This window comes from Branchiostoma belcheri, unplaced genomic scaffold, assembly GCF_001625305.1.
Source record: "Branchiostoma belcheri isolate BF01 breed outbred unplaced genomic scaffold, Haploidv18h27 scaffold78, whole genome shotgun sequence".
NCBI classification, from domain to species: domain Eukaryota; kingdom Metazoa; phylum Chordata; class Leptocardii; order Amphioxiformes; family Branchiostomatidae; genus Branchiostoma; species Branchiostoma belcheri.
The window spans coordinates 146027-166230 of NW_017804442.1; the positions used below are offsets into that span (position 1 = coordinate 146027).

Here is a 20204-nt window from a genome sequence, read left to right on the forward strand (position 1 = left end):
CGGTAGCCTGCATGGGTGCCGTCCTCCAGAGTTACCACCGGCTTCGTTGTCGCTTACCACCATGGACTACCCGGGCCTAAAACCAGGCCAGAGCCTCGGAAGACGTGGTCTTTTTTTTTTAGATCAGGTAAAAATCAATGCGCGCGTGGATGTCATCCATAAAATTAAGATGGTGTGGCCTTAGTCTTTCCGACCGGGTGTTGACAAGGCCATGTAAGTATGTCATGTCCTATTATAGGTGATAGGCATTTGATCTATGTGAACTTTGAATTTGCATGTATACTCATGAGCTATTGTTGAAGCTATAACAATGATGGATGACTAAATGAATGAGTGTTTGGATGAAAGATCTTAATGCTAAGTGTTTGCTCTTACGAGCTAAGTAGGTCGTGCACGTGTGTAAAGCAGAAGTAACATAACAGAAAACTATCTTACTACACCTCTTCAGACTTGTGACAAATACTATGTATACATGTAGGTTCATATAGTAAACACGATTGTTGAAAATCGGCCAAAGGTACCAAAGAGTGTACTTTAAACGTTTATTCAAGGTTGAATAAAGATTTTTAAAAAAGATTGTGAACGTCCTTGGGATAGATGTGAAGGTGACACCCGGCAGAAAGCTTTAGATTTAATGGCGGCGGTAACTCTGGAGGATGGCACCCAGGCTACCGAAGCTCCACGACTCAAGAACTCAGCACATACGTACAGTGCCGATTCATAAACTCCGCAAAAAGCCAGCATGTGCCCGCTTGTCGTATACGTCGCTATATACTGACGCAAATTCACAATACCAGCTTTGTATTCCTGTGGTTTAGTAGTATTTTTATTTTTGGCCGGATTTTTTTTTATTCGCCCGCGCGCACTAGTTTTCCGGTTTTCAGAGGATGTCATCCATAAAATTAAGACGGTGTGGCCTAATTTTTCCTGCCTAGACAGTGTGAACCACCAGCTGTGTCGCGGTCATCGACAAGGCCCTTTCAGTGAGCTGTGTCAAAGTCAAGCGTCATTCACGTTCCCTACGTGACTCAAAGCACGTTTCGTGACTCTGCCCATGTTCCTAGCCTCTACCAGGCACCGCGGATCGCTGGAAAAATATTAGAAATTGGCCGAAATAAAGGGATGGTATACCAGAAAAGATCCCGGGTCATAGAAGGTCCAATTTGCGACCGTAGGAACTTCACTCTGGCCAGATCTTCTCTGGTACACAATCCCTTTTGTTTCGGCCAATTTCTGATATTCTACCAGCGATCCGCGGTGCCTGGTAGAGGCTACCATGCTCCCACGGCAGAGCTATCCCGCGCCAAATACGAAGGCTGTTTAAATTTACGCCGAAGAAGAACCTCTGCCTTGGGAGAATGGATTCTGCTGCCATACCATCTTCGTGTGACAAACCTCGTACAACAGACATGCATGTGACCGAGTCATCACATACTACTTGCGTAGGAGGATGTTCAAGTCTTTAACACCCGACGTTAGGCTGCATGAAAGGGTCACATCTGCTAAAGGACTTTCCTCGGGCACAGTTCGAACGAACGAACCCGTATATTTCGTCAGTTGTCTCTACCACGACCAGTAAGAGATTAGCTCTTCGTCAATGAACTAAAATGGTTCGAGATCACTTTTAATAACTAAAGACTCTGGACCAGCATCTTTGAACGTTTGCTGCACGTCTGGTGAAAATTTTAAACTTTAAGAATTTGATAAGATTTTCTAGCATGCCTTGCGGAAGCCGATTGTTTGGTCTGTGACTAACTCAGTTGCGTAATCACCAAACTGTTTAAATACAAACTGGGTCGACTTTCCGGGACACGCGTAGGAAGTTCTGGACTAGGAGGTGTGCGAAGCGGAGAGAGTGTACGAAAAGATTTTTAAAAGTTTCTGCACTGAAAACCATTGACAAGAATCACCGTTGATCGAACATCATGTCTGCTATGTTGGATCTTCTGCCGTTGTCGCCAACCTGGGTGCTTCTAGGACTGTGTCTACTGCTGTACTATCTGTGAGTACGCTGTAGTAACTTAACAGCTACTTGAAGTATCTCTGCACACTTACTCACTGTCTGCGTCGAGCTCGCTCGAAGTCTCCCCATTACTGTCTGTTTCCATTTCTCTCTATCTTCCATCGCAGCAGACAGTTGACTTAGAGTCATTCCACTGTCAGCCTCTAGTTGCTTTATGTAACAAATGTGGTCTTCCACGACTTCTCTTATCAATGACTCGGATTCCACAGTAAGAGTTTGTGTGCTATCTCATTCTTGTTCCTCCAACAGTGGCCTACAAAACGTAGTTTCCTTTGTCGTATTGTTTCAGCAATCGGCGGTATGTTTTTGTACAGCTCACGGTTTGAAATTCTGTGTCCCTGAGATGTGTGCCGACCTCTGCAAGTTCTAAATGGAGTCGCTTTCTTCTAATTTGTAAGGGTGTAACTGTTAAATATGGGCGACGAATGAAAGTTTTTCGGACTTTGGTTTCTTTCTAGTAGATTATTCAGTTGGGCATGAAATAATTCTGGTACAATTTGGACGCAAAGGTTCAATTTTCTTGCCCTTTTTAAATTAGCATTGACTATGTACCCTGCTATATAGCTACTCACTGAAGAACAAGACAATGTGAAGATAATAACAGTAGAACATGTATTCCGATTTTCTGACACAGCTGAATTGTCCCACGTACACGTGTACTAGGTAGATATCAACACCTAACTGATGTCGGTAAATATTTGTTCACCTCGACAAAAACTGTGTCGACTTACAGAACTTTGGCCACCCATATGCTTACGAGCGATGCTCCTATAGATACAGTGATGTTGTTGTTTTTTTGTTCGAAGCGTACAACTCGCTGCTTGTTGTCTTTACGTGTACAATCTCTGCACTTTGAAGAGATTAGTTTTAGACCGTCGCACGTCGAAGCAATACCCGTGGCGTACTTGCCAAGCAGAGGGTTAGGCCTTGGTTTGTTTTTGACGTGTTTAGGGGTGTTTTATCGGGCTTTCTTTTTCGTACTGGTATTTTTTCGCGCTAGCTCTTCAGGTGACAAATGGGCACTGCCTGCCTATATGTGATACTGTCTCGCAGCCACCAAAAGATCTGCTTGGAGAGTATCCCTGGCCTGGCGCTCTTATCAGTATTGTTTTGTTGTTTGCTTTAATGGCCTGGGTTCGTATCTCTTGTCAACACGGGATGTCCGCTTAACGTCCCAGTTTAAGGGACACGGACCTTCGAATTCGGTGCACGAATCGGTAAAGACAAATAGAATGGAGTCCCGGACCACCTGGCGCATGATAGGAAATACTCCGTTCGCCCTATGAAAAGAAATGTAAGAAAAATCACCACCAAAGTTAGGATTCTCACACTACTAATTCACTGAATATTACTAGTATCATAAGACGGGTGCAGAAGTAGGAGGATATTCAAGTCTTTAATACTCGACTTGTACGCTGCAGAAAAGGCTTAGGGTCGCAGCCGTTCGTTGAACTCATCAAAAGTGCTATTAAAGGACTTTCCCCGGGCACAGTTCTTAACTTGTTTTCGCGAACGAATTACAATGAACAAGGAGGTTAAAATTTAACCTCCTTGCAATGAATGCACCCGTACATTTCGTCCGTTTTCTCTACCACCACCAATGAGAGATTAGCTGTTCGTCAATGAACTAAACACCTTAAATGATTGTAGAGCTTTAAACATGCTTAGTTACTATTTTTCTGGCATCATTATTCGCTTACAACAGTTAGCGTTGCCACGTACACGTGCCATCAAGTGCACAATATGGAAATAGTGCAGTTTGCACAGTATAATAATTATCCCTGGGGCTTTTATCAGTATTTGTTCTTTTCTTTAAACGCAAAAATGGCCTTGATGCCTGCCTCTTATCAGACACTGGATGTCCGCTTGTTCAGTGCACGTAAGAACGCATAAAGATGGCGTGAGCGAGCGCGCGATGGCATCAGCTTCTGGTAAATATTTACTGGAGGAAAGGGGGTAGCTGTGTGAGTTATTTCTTAGCGATTGTTTGATTGGAAGGTGACTTTAAACAAATATAGCGACGCACGTAACACCTTAATTCGTTTTTTTTTGTAAGAAATGTGAAGGACGTGTTCTTGAGGTTTTCCGTAAATGGGACCAAGGACATAGCCTGTTTGCCAGCTAACGTCACACTGTGCTACAGGTGGATTTTCTAGGTTATTTCAAGTTTCTTCCTCTTCATGACCAACTTGCACATTTAACACTCCTTATGATTTTGCGTGCCTGGAACAAGTGACTGTACTGGTAGAACTGTACAATCATTATGGATGTTTGGTTTCTAGAATGTTCATATCGCTGTGCTTAGAAAACATGGCGACCACTTGTTCAATATTATTAGATCTTATAGGAATATCCTGTACGTAAGATTCTTACCTGCATATTATTCCCTCGTAGATATGTAACATGGCCTTTCTACACGTTCAAGAGACTCGGCATCCCTGGCCCCTCACCTGTGCTGTTTTTTGGGAACATCCTCAGCTACAGAGAGGTCGGTAACGTCGTATTTGAATTGGTCGACTGGTACAATCGTTCTACGGCGTAACAAACATTGATAACATCAGTACACATAGCCGTGACTCTTGGGGGTCTTTTTCATGCTCAACTAGTTTTGCAGTTCTATCGTTGACTAATTCAGTGAGCTCATTTTATTGTCGCTGAAGAAGAGTGCTGGATGTCACTTGAAACATCTGGACGTAATCTCCGTGGTTTATCCAGTACTAGAGTTTGAATTTTCTTTGAATTTTGCCTACCTGGATGTCTATCCTTCTTCGAGGTAGAGGTAAAGATGGTTTAGTAAGTCTATAGCCCGGTGTTTAGTTTGTTCAGAATCAATGATCTTTATCCTTAAACTATTTCCATTCCAGGGATCTCACATCTTCGACTGCAAATGCTACAAGAAGTACGGCAAAGTGTATGGGTAAGTGGTATGCAAATACAGATGGAGTTATCACAAAACTAATGGGGCAACTTAGAACGTATAGAGATTATCAGGGAAATCTAAATAAGGAATGCAATGTGATGAATGGATAATATGTCAGCATTAGTTGAAGAACTCTTTATTGAGTTTTTCTAAGCAAAGATGACTTCAACCCTCTAGTCCTCATGTTATCATGCAGTTGGTACCTTTCGGTGTGTTCGTTTGTGTGCCCGTTATGATTTGAAAAAAAAAAAACAGTAGAGAAGTGATGGGGAATGGTGTAACCACAGACTGTCAGGGATGGTCGAATTAGTCTTTCCATAGGTTGGAGCAAGTGGCAGTGAAATATGCACAGAATCAAAGAGAAATTCACAATAAAGAATAAAGCAAGACTTTTACAACAGCCCCTAAGTACTAAGTACTTAACGTAGGTCTGAAATATTAATCTGTACAATTCTTTGCTCAATCCTTTATCTTGCAGGTTTTTTGAAGGCCGCGAACCTATGCTGATGGTGGGTGACCTGGAGCTCATCAAAGAGATCACAGTCAAGCAGTTTAACAACTTCAGCAACCGGAGGGTGAGCAATATGCGGAAAATGTCTTTCAGCATTTTACTCTTGGTCTTCCACTGTGAAAATTGTGTATGTTTAGCTTTAGAGGTCCATTTTGGTCCAGTGGAGAGGGGGGGGGGCATCTTATCTAATCTCGAAAGCAGATCCGGGAAAGAGAAGGTTCGTGGCCAATGTACCTACTCTTCGACTGCAGTTACAGTGTTACTAAGCAAACAAGAAAGAAGGAATTATATTTTGCTGTGTTATATCCTATCAGCTTTTTCACATGGCAGCTACCAAAATCATAACTTAAATGCTGATGTTGACTTTTTTCTTTTACAGGATCTAGGATCCCTCTTGGAAGCGTTTGCAGGCGGCCTCTTCGTTCTCGAGGACACGGACTGGAAGCGGGTTCGGGGCACCATCTCTCCCACCTTCAGCTCAAGCAAACTCAAACAGGTACGTTAAACTTTGTTAGTGAACAATCTAATCGGGTTGCTGAATTAATGAATAGCAAAGGTCTTTGGAACAGCATTATTAGCAGTAATATCTACACAGGACACAGTGAATCAGCCACTATTGCCCCGATGAAGCTTAAGATTTAGAATAGAAAATGAAGCTGAAGATGACAGACTACTAGTAAAGCTTCGGTCCCAAATGCGCCGGTGCCCGTCGGGGATGTAGCCCCAGCCGGCCCCGGGAGTCTGGCGGGCGTCGGCTGTAGTGGTCACAATTAAAAGTTTCCTTCAGTAGCATTTAGTTAAAATTTTGTCACCCTCTTTGGCCGGTCTCCGGCAGGCACCCGGCAGGTACCCGGCAGATTCTCTGACAATGTGTCTTGTACTGACCTATACGTAATACAGAATTCACGCTTTTGTTGTGATCATTTGATCTGTGACGTCACATTTTTTCCCGATTTTACGAAGTACACACCTTTACTCTGTTTATCTGGTCTGTGACGTAAGAAATGTGTCCCGGTGGACTGCCGGCAACCGGAGGGGTACCTCTCGGTGTTCTCACGGTGAGGTCACGGCGTCTTTATGTCAGCGGGACCCGGGTAGAATTAAATTCTTCTCGGGTCCCCGCCGGGCCCCAAAATAGCCCGGTAGCCGCAGGGTGTCTAGTGGGGCCACGTACGGGTCACGCCCGAAAGTGCAAAAAAAACAGCCCGGGGACTACCCGGCAGGGCCCATTTTTTCAATTGGGACCGAAGCATAACTTGTCTCGTGTTCATACAGATGACCATGCTTGTGGAGAGTTGTGCAGATGGTCTAGTCTCTATCCTCATGGAGAAGCAGGAAAAGGGCATCATGTTCGACCTGAAAGAGTGAGTATCTGGAGAGCAGCCAGTTTCTAAAGAAACTAAACTATATCCGGGGGTCCGAAATCTAATCATTTCCAGGTCTCAGCAAGACCTACCTACCTACCATCTATCAAGACGATCCACATAAATATTGACACACGGACACACACACACAAACAGTAATAACACCTAGATTGTTGATCTAAACATCTGGCAACTGCACATAACGTAAGAATAAGCTTCCATCTATATGTTGGACCAAGCAGGTTTTAAACCTCCATGGTTAGACCAACAGTCATACCGGAATTATTAGAACTTAAATTTGAACCTGAAATTTGAACTTAAATCCGATTAACCTTTATCTGCATGTAGGGTTACCTCCGCATATGCTCTGGACGTGATTTCCAGCACGGCCTTTGGTGTGGAGGCCGACTCTCTCCATAACCCCGACCATCCTTTTGCCGTCCACGCCAAGGCAATCTTCAACATCAACATACTCAAGGGACTTTTCTATGTCATCCGTGAGTGTCACACTTACCCTGTATCCTTCCATCCATGTATTTGTATCTGTTACGATCTTTGAAGATCCTCATATGTTACTGCTGTTGTTATATACGTACTTTAATTCACCAATGATAAAATTTACAATACAATCGGTCTATCCACTGTACTCCTGAATTCTGTCTCAGTTTATAGGACGCCACGATACAACAGATAGAAACTCATTCATGAACTTCGTGCGCAAGATTCTGATACCATGTAACATTCATGTGTACATGTGGGCTTGATTGTGACTCATTTCTACATTGTTTTATACTCTGTTTCATTCCAAATCATACTCTCACACCGTGGGTCATATTTCAATTTGAAGGCATACAAATCCACTTCAAAGGTCTTCATCATGTTGTAAGTGGTCTAACTCATATACTACTTTGTATTTTCTACTGCAGTGCCGCCTCCATTCAACTACGTATTCAAGAAGGGTGGATTTTCCCTCTTCCCAAAGTTTGCCACGGAGTTTTTCCAGCGCACTGTCCGGAAGGTCATCGAGATGAGGCAGAGCAACCCTGACGAAGCTGTAAGTTTCCACTTCTAGAAAAAAAAAGGATCTCAGCGAATAACCAACCAACGTCAATCCACACAAATAATATTATACTAGTAGTACCTTGTGAACTCGATATTCCCTTGTGACATCTTAAGCACAGAAGGAACTTCATTGTAACTACACTTACAACCACATACCAGCTCTCAATCGTAAACCCTACGTAGTTTGCACCATGTATATATAAAATATGTGTATAGATTTATTAAGACTTTCAATAATGTAAACTGTACCTTTGACCTCACTGAAAAGCTGACTGCAGGCTGATTTGAACTTCTTATGAATAAACAAAGGTCCTAACAAACTGAATTTAAGACCCTATGAAGATGAATGTAAAATTGAGTATTCAATGTCGACTTGCTATTTAAATACGACTGAACATGAGAATTTATGTTTCTTCTTTCAAGAAACGCGTGGACTTCCTCCAGCTACTTCTCAACGCTCACAATAAGTCTCTGGACGAGAAGACGGGCGAAGGAATTGCTAAGGAAGGCAAGTATAGTTTTTTTAACGACAAAACAAACAAGTATGTTTGATCAGTTCCAAACGATCAACATATCTTTATCCTAAAAAGTTTTTTTAGGAAGTTGGGAACATCGTGCACTAGCACTGCCTTGCTCCATCCAATGTCCCCCAAACCTGCGTGTCTCTTAAATGCACTGGTATGCCTTCTGCTTTGTGGCAGAACAAACTAACTAAACGCTAGGAATCTATAATATCCAAGCATATATTTTTGGTGGGTGAAAAGACAATAACAAATTGGCCAGGCAGGATCCATTTGCTTGAGAGTATCCAGCACCTACCGTCTGGCAAATGGATACTGTCTTGTCACCAACCCAAAAGATCTGCTTCGAGATTAAAGGATCTACACATATCCAGGTCTGTCCATGACTGAGGTGATTGGGAACTCCATGCTCTTCTGGCTTGCCGGATACGACACCACAGCTAACACCATCGCTCTCACGGCCTACAACCTCGCCTTCAACCAGGAGGCTCAGGACAGGGTCATGGAGGAGGTCGACACAGTCGTGCAGAATCGGGTGAGCTTCTCTTGGATCTATTAAATGTAGTACGCACGGCGAATGTTCAAGCTATGAGAAACTTTCAGCTGGCATCCGCCATCTTTCATCAGCTAATGGGATGATGAAAGAGACCTAGGATCTCGTTGGTTTTTGTTGAAAAAGCCACGGCTCAACCTTCAATATATAACCTGATTAGGGGTCTGCGTAAAGATTTAATAGTAAGTGCAGGGGTAAAATGCAAGATGCTATATGTTACAGATAGGGACAAGGAACCAATATGCAGGCCAGCAGATTACATACCTCTTGCAAGCTTGTCGTCTTAAGGAATTCCCATAATGTTTACCAGTACATACCTACATATTGGTGGAACATCGCATAAAGTAACGTTACATCAGAATACAACATTGTCCTCATCGTTCACACAGGGAAAGCTGGATTACGAGGCAGTGAACGAGATGCGGTACTTGGACATGTGCGTGAACGAGACCCTCAGGATCTATCCTGGTGCAAAACGGTCAGTCCTTTATTTCTGAAGGCTGTGTATCGTATTACGTAGACAGAGAGTTTGCATCCTTGCTTTTTGTGTTAATCTGATTTCCATCCACGATTCACTCATGACTGTTGTATCAGATCATACATGTAATAGAATATTGAGTCTTTAAATTTTGGCCAGTGTATATAGGTAGAACATGTCACTCATTGACAGGTGTATTAGTGGCTCGATGAGCCTGGGCAAATGAATTGATGGCATAGCAGCCTTATGCCTTCTCTGTAGTCACTGGATAACCAGTGATAAATTCAATTTAATTCAAGTTTTCAACGTGCTGGCCAGTTTAGGGGTCAGCAGAACTGACTGGAGAGCGCTGGCAGAAAACAGAACATCCTGGAGGGACATGTCTACAGCCGCTATGCATCTGCCCTGATGCTTGTGGTTGATTGAATTCAATATTCATTGAACTGTTCTGTGTTCGCCTTTAGGTTTGATCGTTTCTGTAAGGCGGACACGGATGTGAAGGGTCTGCACATCCCGGCGGGAACCATCGTGAACATCCCCGCCTACGCCATCCACCACGACCCGGAGCTCTGGCCGGAACCGGAGAAGTTCAAACCCGAGAGGTACCCGATACATTTTGCTAGATTAAAGTCTGCTTTCATCCCATCAGTATGTTTTTTAATCACAGATGAAAGAAGTATACACTGGATATAATAACCGGGCGCTTTAGCTACTGGCTTTTTGATAACCCTTATTGTCCTGTGGCAATTGCAATGAAGTCAAGGCCAACCCTTGGCTCCTTTATTCAGCTCAGTGTTTAGTGAACTCTTGCACACCTTGCCACTGTCAAGGATGCGGTCCCAAACGTGACCGAATTCTACTGCTCCGTGCTACTCCGTGTACGTCAAAAAGCGACAAGGACCAGCAGAACCCGGTTACGTCTGGGACCGCATCCTTGCCACACTTTCACCATTGCGGTTGTGCATCTGAGTGCCCCAACCTTGGTCTCTTTCGTACATGAATCAAAACACTCCTTGTTACGTGTCGTTTTTTTCTCAACCCAGATTCTCTAAGGAGGCGCAGGAGTCACGTGACCCGTACGCCTTCATGCCGTTCGGCTCCGGGCCCAGGAGCTGTCTTGGCATGCGCCTCGCCATGCTGGAGATCAAACTCGCGCTGGCCAGAACTCTGGAGAAGTTCCGCTTCGTCACCTGTGAGAAGACTGAGGTAACTTTTGCTGACCTGTCGCTGTCGCTTACTTTAATCACGGATCTCATGAGAGAGACAAAGAAAGAGAGAGACAGAGACAGAGAGACAGAGAGAGAGAGACAGAGGGACAGAGGGATACAGAGAGCACTTAACATTCATATTGTCATTATAGTATGGCTGTCTCTTTCCAAACAGTCGCCATGTCAATTTTGAAGTGCAATACAAGGAAAACATAACCTACGATGTTGTAGCTAAAAGTGGCTTATCTAGAATGTAGAGAATGTGGCTTATTTGGTTGATGACAACATTGAAATAGGGCTGCTTGGAAAGAAATAGCCATAATGTAATGACAATGTGGTACACAGTGGTTTCTATCTTTCTCCTCTCACTTTATCCTTCTCTCTCTCTCTCCCAGACCATAACCAGTTCCACCCTCTCTCTCTCTCTCTCTCTCTCTGTGTGTCTCTCTACATTTAAGCACTATGGTTTGTCAGGCATACCTGTACTCTACATATGAGGCATTGCTGGTTTTGTAGATGATTATTCTAGCTCATGAACTACTCATACTGAACCTACGTCTTTGTTCTTTCCAGTCTCCCCTCCGTCTGGAGAACAACAACGGGAACCAGGTGACGGGCGGCGTGTGGCTCAAGGTGGAGGCCCGCACACACGTTCCACGGCACCGGATGTCGTCAGCCTGAGCAGTTGGTGACTTGCACGCCCTAACACAAATTTGATTTGCGTGACTCTTGCTTTCATAATTAGAATATAAGTTATTATGCAGAACGTGGGGCTATTATCCACTGGCTTAAAGAAGAAGTCAAACCACATAATAGGAAGCGTAGTAGTAGAAGTATAAGTTTTCCAGTCTGTTATTGTATTGTACCGTATAGTATCTTTAAGCTGTAAAAGCAATTAGCCTTCGGGCATGATTTTGCAAATAAGGACAATCATTGTTATAATACCTATTTAGTAATATAATAAAAATCGTTCTTTATCTACGAAACTTTTTGAGCAATATGTCAAATCCTTAGTTGCCATGTCTTTATATGGTGCGGCCACATGAATCAAATAATGTGTAATGTCGAAGAAGGCAAGACATTTGATTTAGATATACAAGAAAACTGTTATTCAAGATTTTGAAAACTGTCAAACATTCCAAGTAGCACCCAATACTTTTCGTCAGTGACCTGCGGAAACTGCAGTTAAACAGGCATTTATCTAAAAACTTTGTATTTATTAGGCGAAGACAAAGTTTAGACAGTCCTTTGGAAATGTGAAATATCATTGTGAGACTGTGACCACTAATATTCTATCGAAATAAACTCATATTGAGTCCTATATAATAATTGTTTTGCTGTGTTCTTTGAGATATGCGTTTTGTCTCTATTTCAACCTATTCCCCGATAGACATACTAGTATTTAGATTCTCTTTTATCTCATCAATTCAACGACTGGCATTTCGTTATATCCAGTTTTGTTTGATCTGAAATAAAATAAAAACATAGATACATGTAGACAGATAGCCTTTATTGTACATGCACATTCAAGCCCGTTCGGGCTAAGCACAGACATACATGTACACATACAAAAACAGTAGATAAGTACATATATTGACAGGACTTCTAATGCCAATCTATAATATGGGTCCTAGAACTAATACATAGGTTCGGCTCCATCTTGTCTCTTGGTGATGTTACTTTAACGAAATATCAAATAACACAAGGGTAAAAAAGGTAAAGGTAGTCACGTAAAAGAAAATGGCTTTAATACTTAACCCCTGCTTTAAGGAATTATCAAGACTTCCGGCCCCTTGGCCCAGCAGTGCGGGTCTCCAGTTTCAGCCAGACGCCGCCTTCGACCTGGTTCCCGTTGTTGTTGGCAAGACGAAGGGGAGCCTAGAAAGAAGGAGCCTCCGTTAGATATCGAAACATACTTGGTGAAAAATAACCGTGCCTATCTAGTTCTATAACTAATGGGTAAGGGTTAGGATTAAGCATGCTCCTGGATAGTCTAAGCGTTCTAAACGTAGATTTGGCCCAGGCACGGTTCTGGCTACGCGTAAACTACTCAGGACCGTGCATGTGCATGGTTCTGGATAATACATGGTCCCGGATACAAATAGAGCAACATCCAGGTGACAAATACACGACACTACGACAGTGACAGTTTAAGTTACCTCAGTCTTCTCGCAGGTGACGAAACGAAACTTCTGTAGAGCTCTGGCCAGCGCAAGTTTGATTTCCAGCATAGCGAGACGCATGCCCACACAGCCTCTAGGTCCGGCACCGAAGGAGAGGAAGGCAAACGGGTCCCGGGCCGCCACCTCTTCCTTAGAGAACCTGGGCAGAAGAAGTCACAATGAAAAATCAAAACTAGGAAGCTAGATTGTGTGTACACTATTTTCAGAAGAGGAGCAAGGGGCCAGACCAAATCAAGTTCAACCTCTCTATCTCTGTGGTTCTTTCTTTATTTCTATCAATCTCTCTTTCTCTCTCTCTGTCTTTCTCTGTTCATCTGTTTCTCTATGCCTGTGCCTCTGTGTCTGTTTGTATGCCTTTCTCTACCCCCCTCTTCTCTTTCGTGTACGCTAGAAACAATACTTTTGTCTGAAGTCTCAGTATAAGTCTGGTCTAAAGATCTTATCCTATTTGCATGTACAGTACAAAATCGATGTGTGGAGACGGTTTGCAACTTATGCAAAACAAAAAAACAAAAAAACAAACAAACAGAAAATAAACCTTTCTGGCCTGAACTTGTCGGGTTCCGGCCATAGTTCAGGGTCATGGTGGATTGCCCAGACGGGGAAGTTGATGTTGGTTCCGGCTGGAATGTGGAGACCGTTGATGTCAGCATCCTCCCGGCAAACTCGGTCAAACCTGAGGAAGAATCATAGTATCATAAGCAAGTTTGTATGTTTGTTTGTTTGTGAAGTTCCATTCATTTATGAGTAGCTCAGTAGACAATGTTGAGAAAAAGCTCAAAGCAAGAGTAAGTCACAAGCACCTTTTAATAATGCACAGCACAAGCTGTTTAAAGAGAACAAACGCTCGAACCAACCAACCAACCAACCGACCGACCAACCAACCAACCGACCGACCGACCAACCAACCAACCAACCAACCAACCAACCAACCAACCAACCAACCGACCAACCAACCAACCAACCGACCAACCGACCAACCAACCTCTTTGCACCAGGATAAATCCTCAGTGTTTCGTTGACACACATCTCCAGATACCGCAGCTCATGGCCAGCCTCGTAGTCCAGCTTCCCCTGAGATAGATAGATAGAGAGAGAGGGGGGAGAGAGGGAGAGATGGATAGAGAGAGACGAAGAGAGGGAGAGAGAGAGAGTGATTTTAGTGAATGGCATGGTGGAATAGGTGTTCATATTAGGTCATCTTTTCAAAGCCACCATGCCAACATAGTAATACATACCACCCTAATACATTACATGTAAATACACTTATCGGGGTCTCGTAGCATGGAAGGTGGCAGGCACAAGGCAATAGCCAAGGCTGATCTACACTGAAGGTTTGGTGGAATCTCTTCAGCATGAGCATTTTCGTCGATAAATCAAACTTCTAATTATCATAAGCAATTCCTGAGTCATAATGACATTATTAGTAGCTTACAACAAGAGACTATTTTTTGGTGTTACAAGAAAATGATCCAGAGAAGCTCACCCGATTCTGCACGACTGTGTCGACCTCCTCCATGACCCTGTCCTGAGCCTCCTGGTTGAAGGCGAGGTTGTAGGCTGTGAGAGCGATGGTGTTGGCCGTCGTGTCGTAACCTACCAGCCAGAAGATTAAAGAGTTGCCTACGATCTCTTTCATGGACAAACCTGGATGGTAGATGGAAATATGAAACTGGTTTCATTGTCATTGTTTTTGGTACTCAGTCGGAGCAATCTTTCAAAGACCAAACACAGCAAGACAATGGACTTGGAATATTTTTCATCTTACGTTGACAGATGTATGATAATAGTTGCACCAACAAAATGTTAGACATATCAAATTTTAGCATTCCATGTTGGTCTTTTTGACTGCAATAAAAATCAATTAGTCAGACTTTTCGTGCTCACCACCAGTTACTTCGTCTGTCGTCCCGTCTCTGTGCTTGTTGTGGGCCTTCAGCAGTAGTTGGAGAAAGTCTATTCGTTCCTGGAAAATTGGACATGTTAGAAAATTGTTGTAAAAGTAGCGATGCAAAATCTATAGTTCGGTAACAAATACATATATGACGATAGCTTGATTTCATATACATGTTTAATCTCAAGTTTTGGTAAATTCGTTTAATCTCAAGTTTTGGTAAATTCAGGATTGTGAAAATTTGATCTTACGGTATCATCCATACTGCCTTCTCTAGTCTTGATGGCCTTTTCTATGGTGTTCTTGAAAAAGTCCGTGGCAAACTTCGGGAAGAAGGATAAACCCCCGATTGTGAATATGTTGTTGAATGGAGGCGGCACTGTGGATGTAGCAGAAAAAATATACCAATGCATCAAATTATGCAAAAGTCACAAGTACAAACAATATTAATGTTTTCACAAATCATATACGATGGGTGTAGAACCTTCAAAAATCAGGGTGGAATTGACTTGACCAATTATAAAAGTGTTAGATTAGAACTTTGACTCGCCATACAAAATCACTCACTTTTTTTTAATGTGTTAGATGTTTTAGAATCTCTGACTTGTCGTACAAAACCTTAATTCAGGCTTGTTCTGCAATATTTTAAATCTTTAAACCATTACTAAACTAAGTGATTATGACGCGTACCCAGGATATAAGCATACACTTTCAGCATATTCATGTCGAATATTGCTTTTGCGTGCGTGACAAAAGGATGGTCTGGGTTGTGGAGAGAGTCGATGTCCATACCGAAAGCTGTGCTGGAGATCACGTCCATGGTATAGGCGGAAGAAATCCTAAGGAAGGAAAACATGTTACATTGTGATGATGATAAGCATAAACAATTCCTTTTCTTCGATTGAGATATAATTGAGGAGTTGTTATTGATACCACTATTGTTTGTTATACTATGTTGGACTAAAACTAACTTTTCCCCCCGTATATAATTTCATGAGCTTTGTGAATGATTGGATAGCAAAGTTCTCTTTTCACAACCACTTGTTTTACAATAGCTCTTATTTATTTTCTTACTCATCCACTCACTCATTCACTCACTCACTCGCTCACTCGCTCGCTCGCAACTATTCGTTTTGGAGCCCTTATTTACATATCCATTAAGAACCACTTGTTTAAAGAAGTTGTGAATAAATAGCCTTGCTATCTTAAGTTACTAAAAATCCTCAGCAACAGCATGGAATAAACACTCACTCCTTCATGTCAAACATGACTCCCTTTTCCTGTTTCTCCACAAGGCTGGACACCAGACCGTCAGCACACTTCTCCACAAGCATGGACATCTGCGGGGATACATGGGCTTGGTTACAACAACAACAAAAAAACTGTGTCTACTCTAGTATTCTGTGATTGTAACTTGTTTTACTATTACGCGTTCTTTTATCGTATCACTAATGCTAGCCCGCGTTGTATTAATCATTAGGAAGTTATGTTTATTCTGCATTTTTCTGTACCATATTCAATTGTTTTTGCCATGTACAATTGTTATGCAATAAAGTTTTCTATATTCCTATTACCATTTGCCCAAGTACAAATCATAATAAGCAACCACTTCTCATCATGATCGATCAGCAACACCTCAGTCCTTAGTCCCCTTACTGGATGCTGTACCTGTTTGAGTTTTCCCGAACTCAATGTCGGCGTGATGGCGCTCCGAACCCGCTTCCAGTCAGCGTCCCTGATCACGAACAAGCTACCTGCAAACGACTCCAAGATGGATCCTAAATCCTGAGGAATAATAGATTAGAGTAGTCTAAACATCAGGACTGTTTCTCCAAAGAAACAGCTACTCAAGCAACTGGATATGATTTTTCCAAAATCTGTGTTTTGCGTATCTTATTATATAGTACCTGAATGTCTAACCTTCACCGACGTAGCAAGACTGTTTCTTTATATTCAATGACCAATGATAGATTTTTACAAATGTTCCTATCGTTTTTTATAATCTAAATTAAAAGACACGAAAGGCTTGGTATTAACGGTAGTGAAGATCACATGGGAAAGCTGATCATGTATAGATAACACTGTAAAACCACAATGGAAACCGGCCCAGGAGTAAAGTGTATATCACTCACCATTCTATTGTTGAACTTGTGGAACTGCTTCACTGTAATTTCCTTGATGAGCCCCAAATCACCGATCATCAGTACAGGCCGCCGGCCTTCGAAGATTCTGACACAAAAAGGTAACAATTTTGCATTTGGAGATTTGATACAAGCAACAAAGACAGAGACAACTCTACGAAAATACGCACATAATGATTTATTTGCTGTGACACAATAGCAGATCACATTGCACTGACAAATTGTTTAAAACTTTTCACCGTACATATTGAGATCTCTTGTACAACAACAACAACTGAGCCTCATTGTGCACAGTACTTACCCACAGACTTTCCCATACTTCTTATAGCACTCCATATCGAAAACGTGTGATCCCTGGTGTGGGAAAGAATTGGAGATAAGAATCATTCATTTGAAGGAGGTACAAGTAGGTTTGAATAGGCATACTGCATACTCAATATGCCATGTATTCAGATAATACATATGTGGCCTCTGTCCTGTTATCCCCTTTGTGTACCATGTATTCATTAACTTTGAACATGATTGGTTGTGACCTGCAACAAAGACGTTCCTGCCTTCTTTCCTTCCTTTCTTCCTTCCTTCTTTACTTCCATATTTTCGTCCTTCCTCCCTTCATCCATTCATTCAACCCCACCCACCCATTCATTCATTCATTCATGCATACAGAACACATACCTCCGAATACTTGAGGAGGTTGCCGAAGTTCAGTACAGGTTTCGGCCCGGGAATGCCCAGCTTCTTGAATTTGTTAAACGGCCATGTCAGGTATCTACGAGAAACGAAAAATATACGTTGGTATCTTATTTGTGACATTAACGATACACGCCGGATTTGCCTATATGGCCGGCCTATAAACTGAATAGGTAAGATTAAGATTTTATCTCTTTCCCAGCCTTGCGACAGCTGTACAACCAACCGAAAAATATGTTTGGGCAGTTATGGAAATGATATTTGTCCACACAAATTCTTCCATTGCTAAAATATATTGTGAAAACATACATGAAATATCAGTCATCAGGAGATATGAAAAGAAGCCCTTCAAATGCCTGGCGTCGCTCTGAGATTCAGAGCAGGGAAGATAAAAGCATATTTGTGCTACTGGAAACAAATATTTACTAGCATTAGTTAGTTAACTTTGTTGCGACCTACATAGCCAAGCATGTACTCTTGCCTCACGTGTTGACCCAGATGTTATGTTTTATTTACATCAACTTTTGTACGAACTGCCGATAGTAGATAGGGCAATGTTAGTGTGTGCTTAGAACTTCACATTTTTTTGAACGTCTGTTTATCATAAAGCTGACTAGTTGTGAATTTAAAAAGATGTACTTTTAATAGCATCTTAGAATCATCATTTTTTTCAATTATTGATTCGTATTTGGTCACGTCATGCCTAAAATAGAATACAGTACTTTGTTTGCAGAAAAAAATGGCTATTTTCAAGGCGTTATATTATTACCGCAGGCTTCATGCCAGAACATCCGTTCTTTGGTCAGGAAATTTGTTGAGCTACCTGTCAAATATTTGGTCACTCACCAAGCACGGTGCACCAAGTGGTCCTAACCAGTAGTGGAAAGGGGGTGTTAGTTAAAAACCACTTTATCGTACTTACAGATAGTAGAGCAGCAGACAAACTCCCAGAAGCACCCAAGTTGGCGACAACGGCAGCAGATCCACCATCGAAGACATGATGTTCCAGGGAGCTTTGTACTACGTTCAGATGTCCTAGTGCCCACCCGAGATACGGATAGACCCAGTCCGTGTATCACGCGCTGGTATGGTGAAGTCACAATCCAAACAGTTTCTGGTACGACTTACTGTTATTCATTAACGATTTCAATTGAATAAAGGAGCAAAGGTGTAAAATATAGGTCACTTATCCGTATTTTGGGATTATTTTATGTCATCCATACAGGTTTGGATGGAAAAAGCCCCCCCCCCCCCCCAAACTGCATTTGACATAGGAAATGCAAGTTACTGATACGATCATCCTTGCTGAACTTATTGCTAATGTTCACGTGGAATGATCTTAATGCATATGCGAACGACATGACCACGTTTGGCGTCACTGTCATATCACCTTATCTTAGCCTGGGTACCAGACTTTTGCCAGGGCCTGCACGTACTTACATACAGAGCAGCTCCTCGGCTTCAGGGCCAGGACTCCCCCTAGATACCCTAAAGTTAGACTCTAATACGTGATTTTCTTGGGGACATGTTCTGTATCAGTATAGCCTGTATAATCGCACTTCGGCGTACCACACCACACATGATGGCCCTAGAAGCGAGGAGCCCCTGTGTGTATTACGTGCGAAGAGACTCTGACAGTCTGGCACCCAGGCTAGATTTAAAGCAAAGGTCGAGGGTTGAGGACTTGGTTTCCTTCACCTTCATTCTACATATCCTACATGTTGCTAACCTATGGTAGAAGGGCAGGGACGATTGGATTTTTTTGTGTGTTTGTAAACCTTGGTCATTGTTTTCTCACGGGGGTTGGGGAGGGGGCACATGTTCTCAATCTATGATATTTGTATTTTCAACGTGTTTTGGGCTATTATAGATCAGGTGATCCTAGTGTAGACTCATATATAAAGATTAACCACACAGAGAATGAAATGTTAGTCGTAAAAGCAAGTTATTCAATTCATTGTATACTGAACCTATGGCCTTGGCTGTGTTAAAAGTATTAAGGACTGAACACGCAGCATGCCTGGTACCACTTCAATTTTTTTTTCAAAAACAACGTAGTCTAAAGCAAGCAATAACAAGAAGGGCAACAAGAAAAGTACATGTAATTCGGTTTAGTAAAACCATCATGGTAATTGACATCAAGGCCTCAATCAATTTACTACCTTTATATACCACCACGTTCAATAATATTTTAAGATTATCTAATAAGCTTATAATATCAATACGCTCTTCATTATTTAATCAATACATTTCTTAAAATGTGTCCTATGCTTATACGTATGATCCAAAACCAAAATGTAACAATGGCCACTTAGTGGTCGGATACAGTATAGGTGATAAAGCTCATCGTCGTCATCATGTACTGTGTTCTGCGTCTACAGTCGTGTGGAGATGTCCTAACAGCAATATATGAATCTACAGTAAGGACAAAATTTCTGAAAGGTTGCAGTTTACAGTGTTGCCGCGTGGGCACAACTTTGACGAAGAAAACTAAAAAAACATAGATGCACAAACGGCAGCTCTTAATCTGACAGCTAACACGTGTCACTTTTGGAAGTCAAACAAGTCAGAAGTGTTCTGCTGACGCTCTGTGTTCTGCTGTAGCCTCCTTGTCAGGCGTTCCAGGATCGGCCCTTTTCTTTTTTTTGGGGGGGGG

General features: G+C 42.2%; 2 protein-coding genes across 2 annotated transcripts; one reads left to right on the forward strand and one right to left on the reverse strand.

Moving 5' to 3' along the window:
- The first annotated feature begins 1806 nt into the window (after nt 1–1806).
- On the forward strand, nt 1807–11964 carry LOC109485812 (cytochrome P450 3A8-like). The gene is made up of 14 exons (XM_019789493.1): nt 1807–2002; nt 4418–4511; nt 4888–4940; nt 5422–5518; nt 5834–5950; nt 6730–6818; nt 7167–7315; nt 7745–7872; nt 8304–8397; nt 8776–8936; nt 9344–9432; nt 9897–10034; nt 10476–10638; nt 11214–11964. The coding sequence occupies exons 1-14, from the start codon at nt 1926–1928 to the stop codon at nt 11319–11321; spliced, it is 1557 nt and encodes a 518-aa protein (XP_019645052.1). The 5' UTR covers nt 1807–1925; the 3' UTR covers nt 11322–11964.
- Nucleotides 11965–12790: 826 nt separating this feature from the next.
- LOC109485811 (cytochrome P450 3A24-like) lies at nt 12791–18611 on the reverse strand. The gene is made up of 13 exons (XM_019789492.1): nt 18471–18611; nt 17534–17693; nt 17160–17212; nt 16850–16946; nt 16386–16502; nt 15969–16057; nt 15408–15607; nt 14969–15096; nt 14710–14789; nt 14310–14475; nt 13809–13897; nt 13362–13499; nt 12791–12962 (listed from the first exon to the last, which is right to left on the reverse strand). The coding sequence occupies exons 1-13, from the start codon at nt 18545–18547 to the stop codon at nt 12791–12793; spliced, it is 1566 nt and encodes a 521-aa protein (XP_019645051.1). The 5' UTR covers nt 18548–18611.
- Between the last annotated feature and the right edge of the window lie 1593 nt (nt 18612–20204).

Excerpts from the sequence above, each read along its gene's own strand:
- LOC109485811 (XM_019789492.1), bottom strand. The coding sequence starts at position 18,547 with ATGTCTTCGATGGTGGATCTGCTGCCGTTGTCGCCAACTTGGGTGCTT. Across the intron at positions 17,694-18,470 it reads TGTCTGCTGCTCTACTATCT|GCAAATCCGGCGTGTATCGT; the intron begins GTAAGTACGATA and ends CCGGCCATATAG. Across the intron at positions 16,058-16,385 it reads GTTCGGGAAAACTCAAACAG|ATGTCCATGCTTGTGGAGAA; the intron begins GTACAGCATCCA and ends GTATCCCCGCAG.
- LOC109485812 (XM_019789493.1), top strand. The coding sequence starts at position 1,926 with ATGTCTGCTATGTTGGATCTTCTGCCGTTGTCGCCAACCTGGGTGCTT. Across the intron at positions 8,398-8,775 it reads TGCTAAGGAAGGCAAGTATA|GTCTGTCCATGACTGAGGTG; the intron begins GTTTTTTTAACG and ends ACACATATCCAG. Across the intron at positions 8,937-9,343 it reads ACACAGTCGTGCAGAATCGG|GGAAAGCTGGATTACGAGGC; the intron begins GTGAGCTTCTCT and ends TCGTTCACACAG.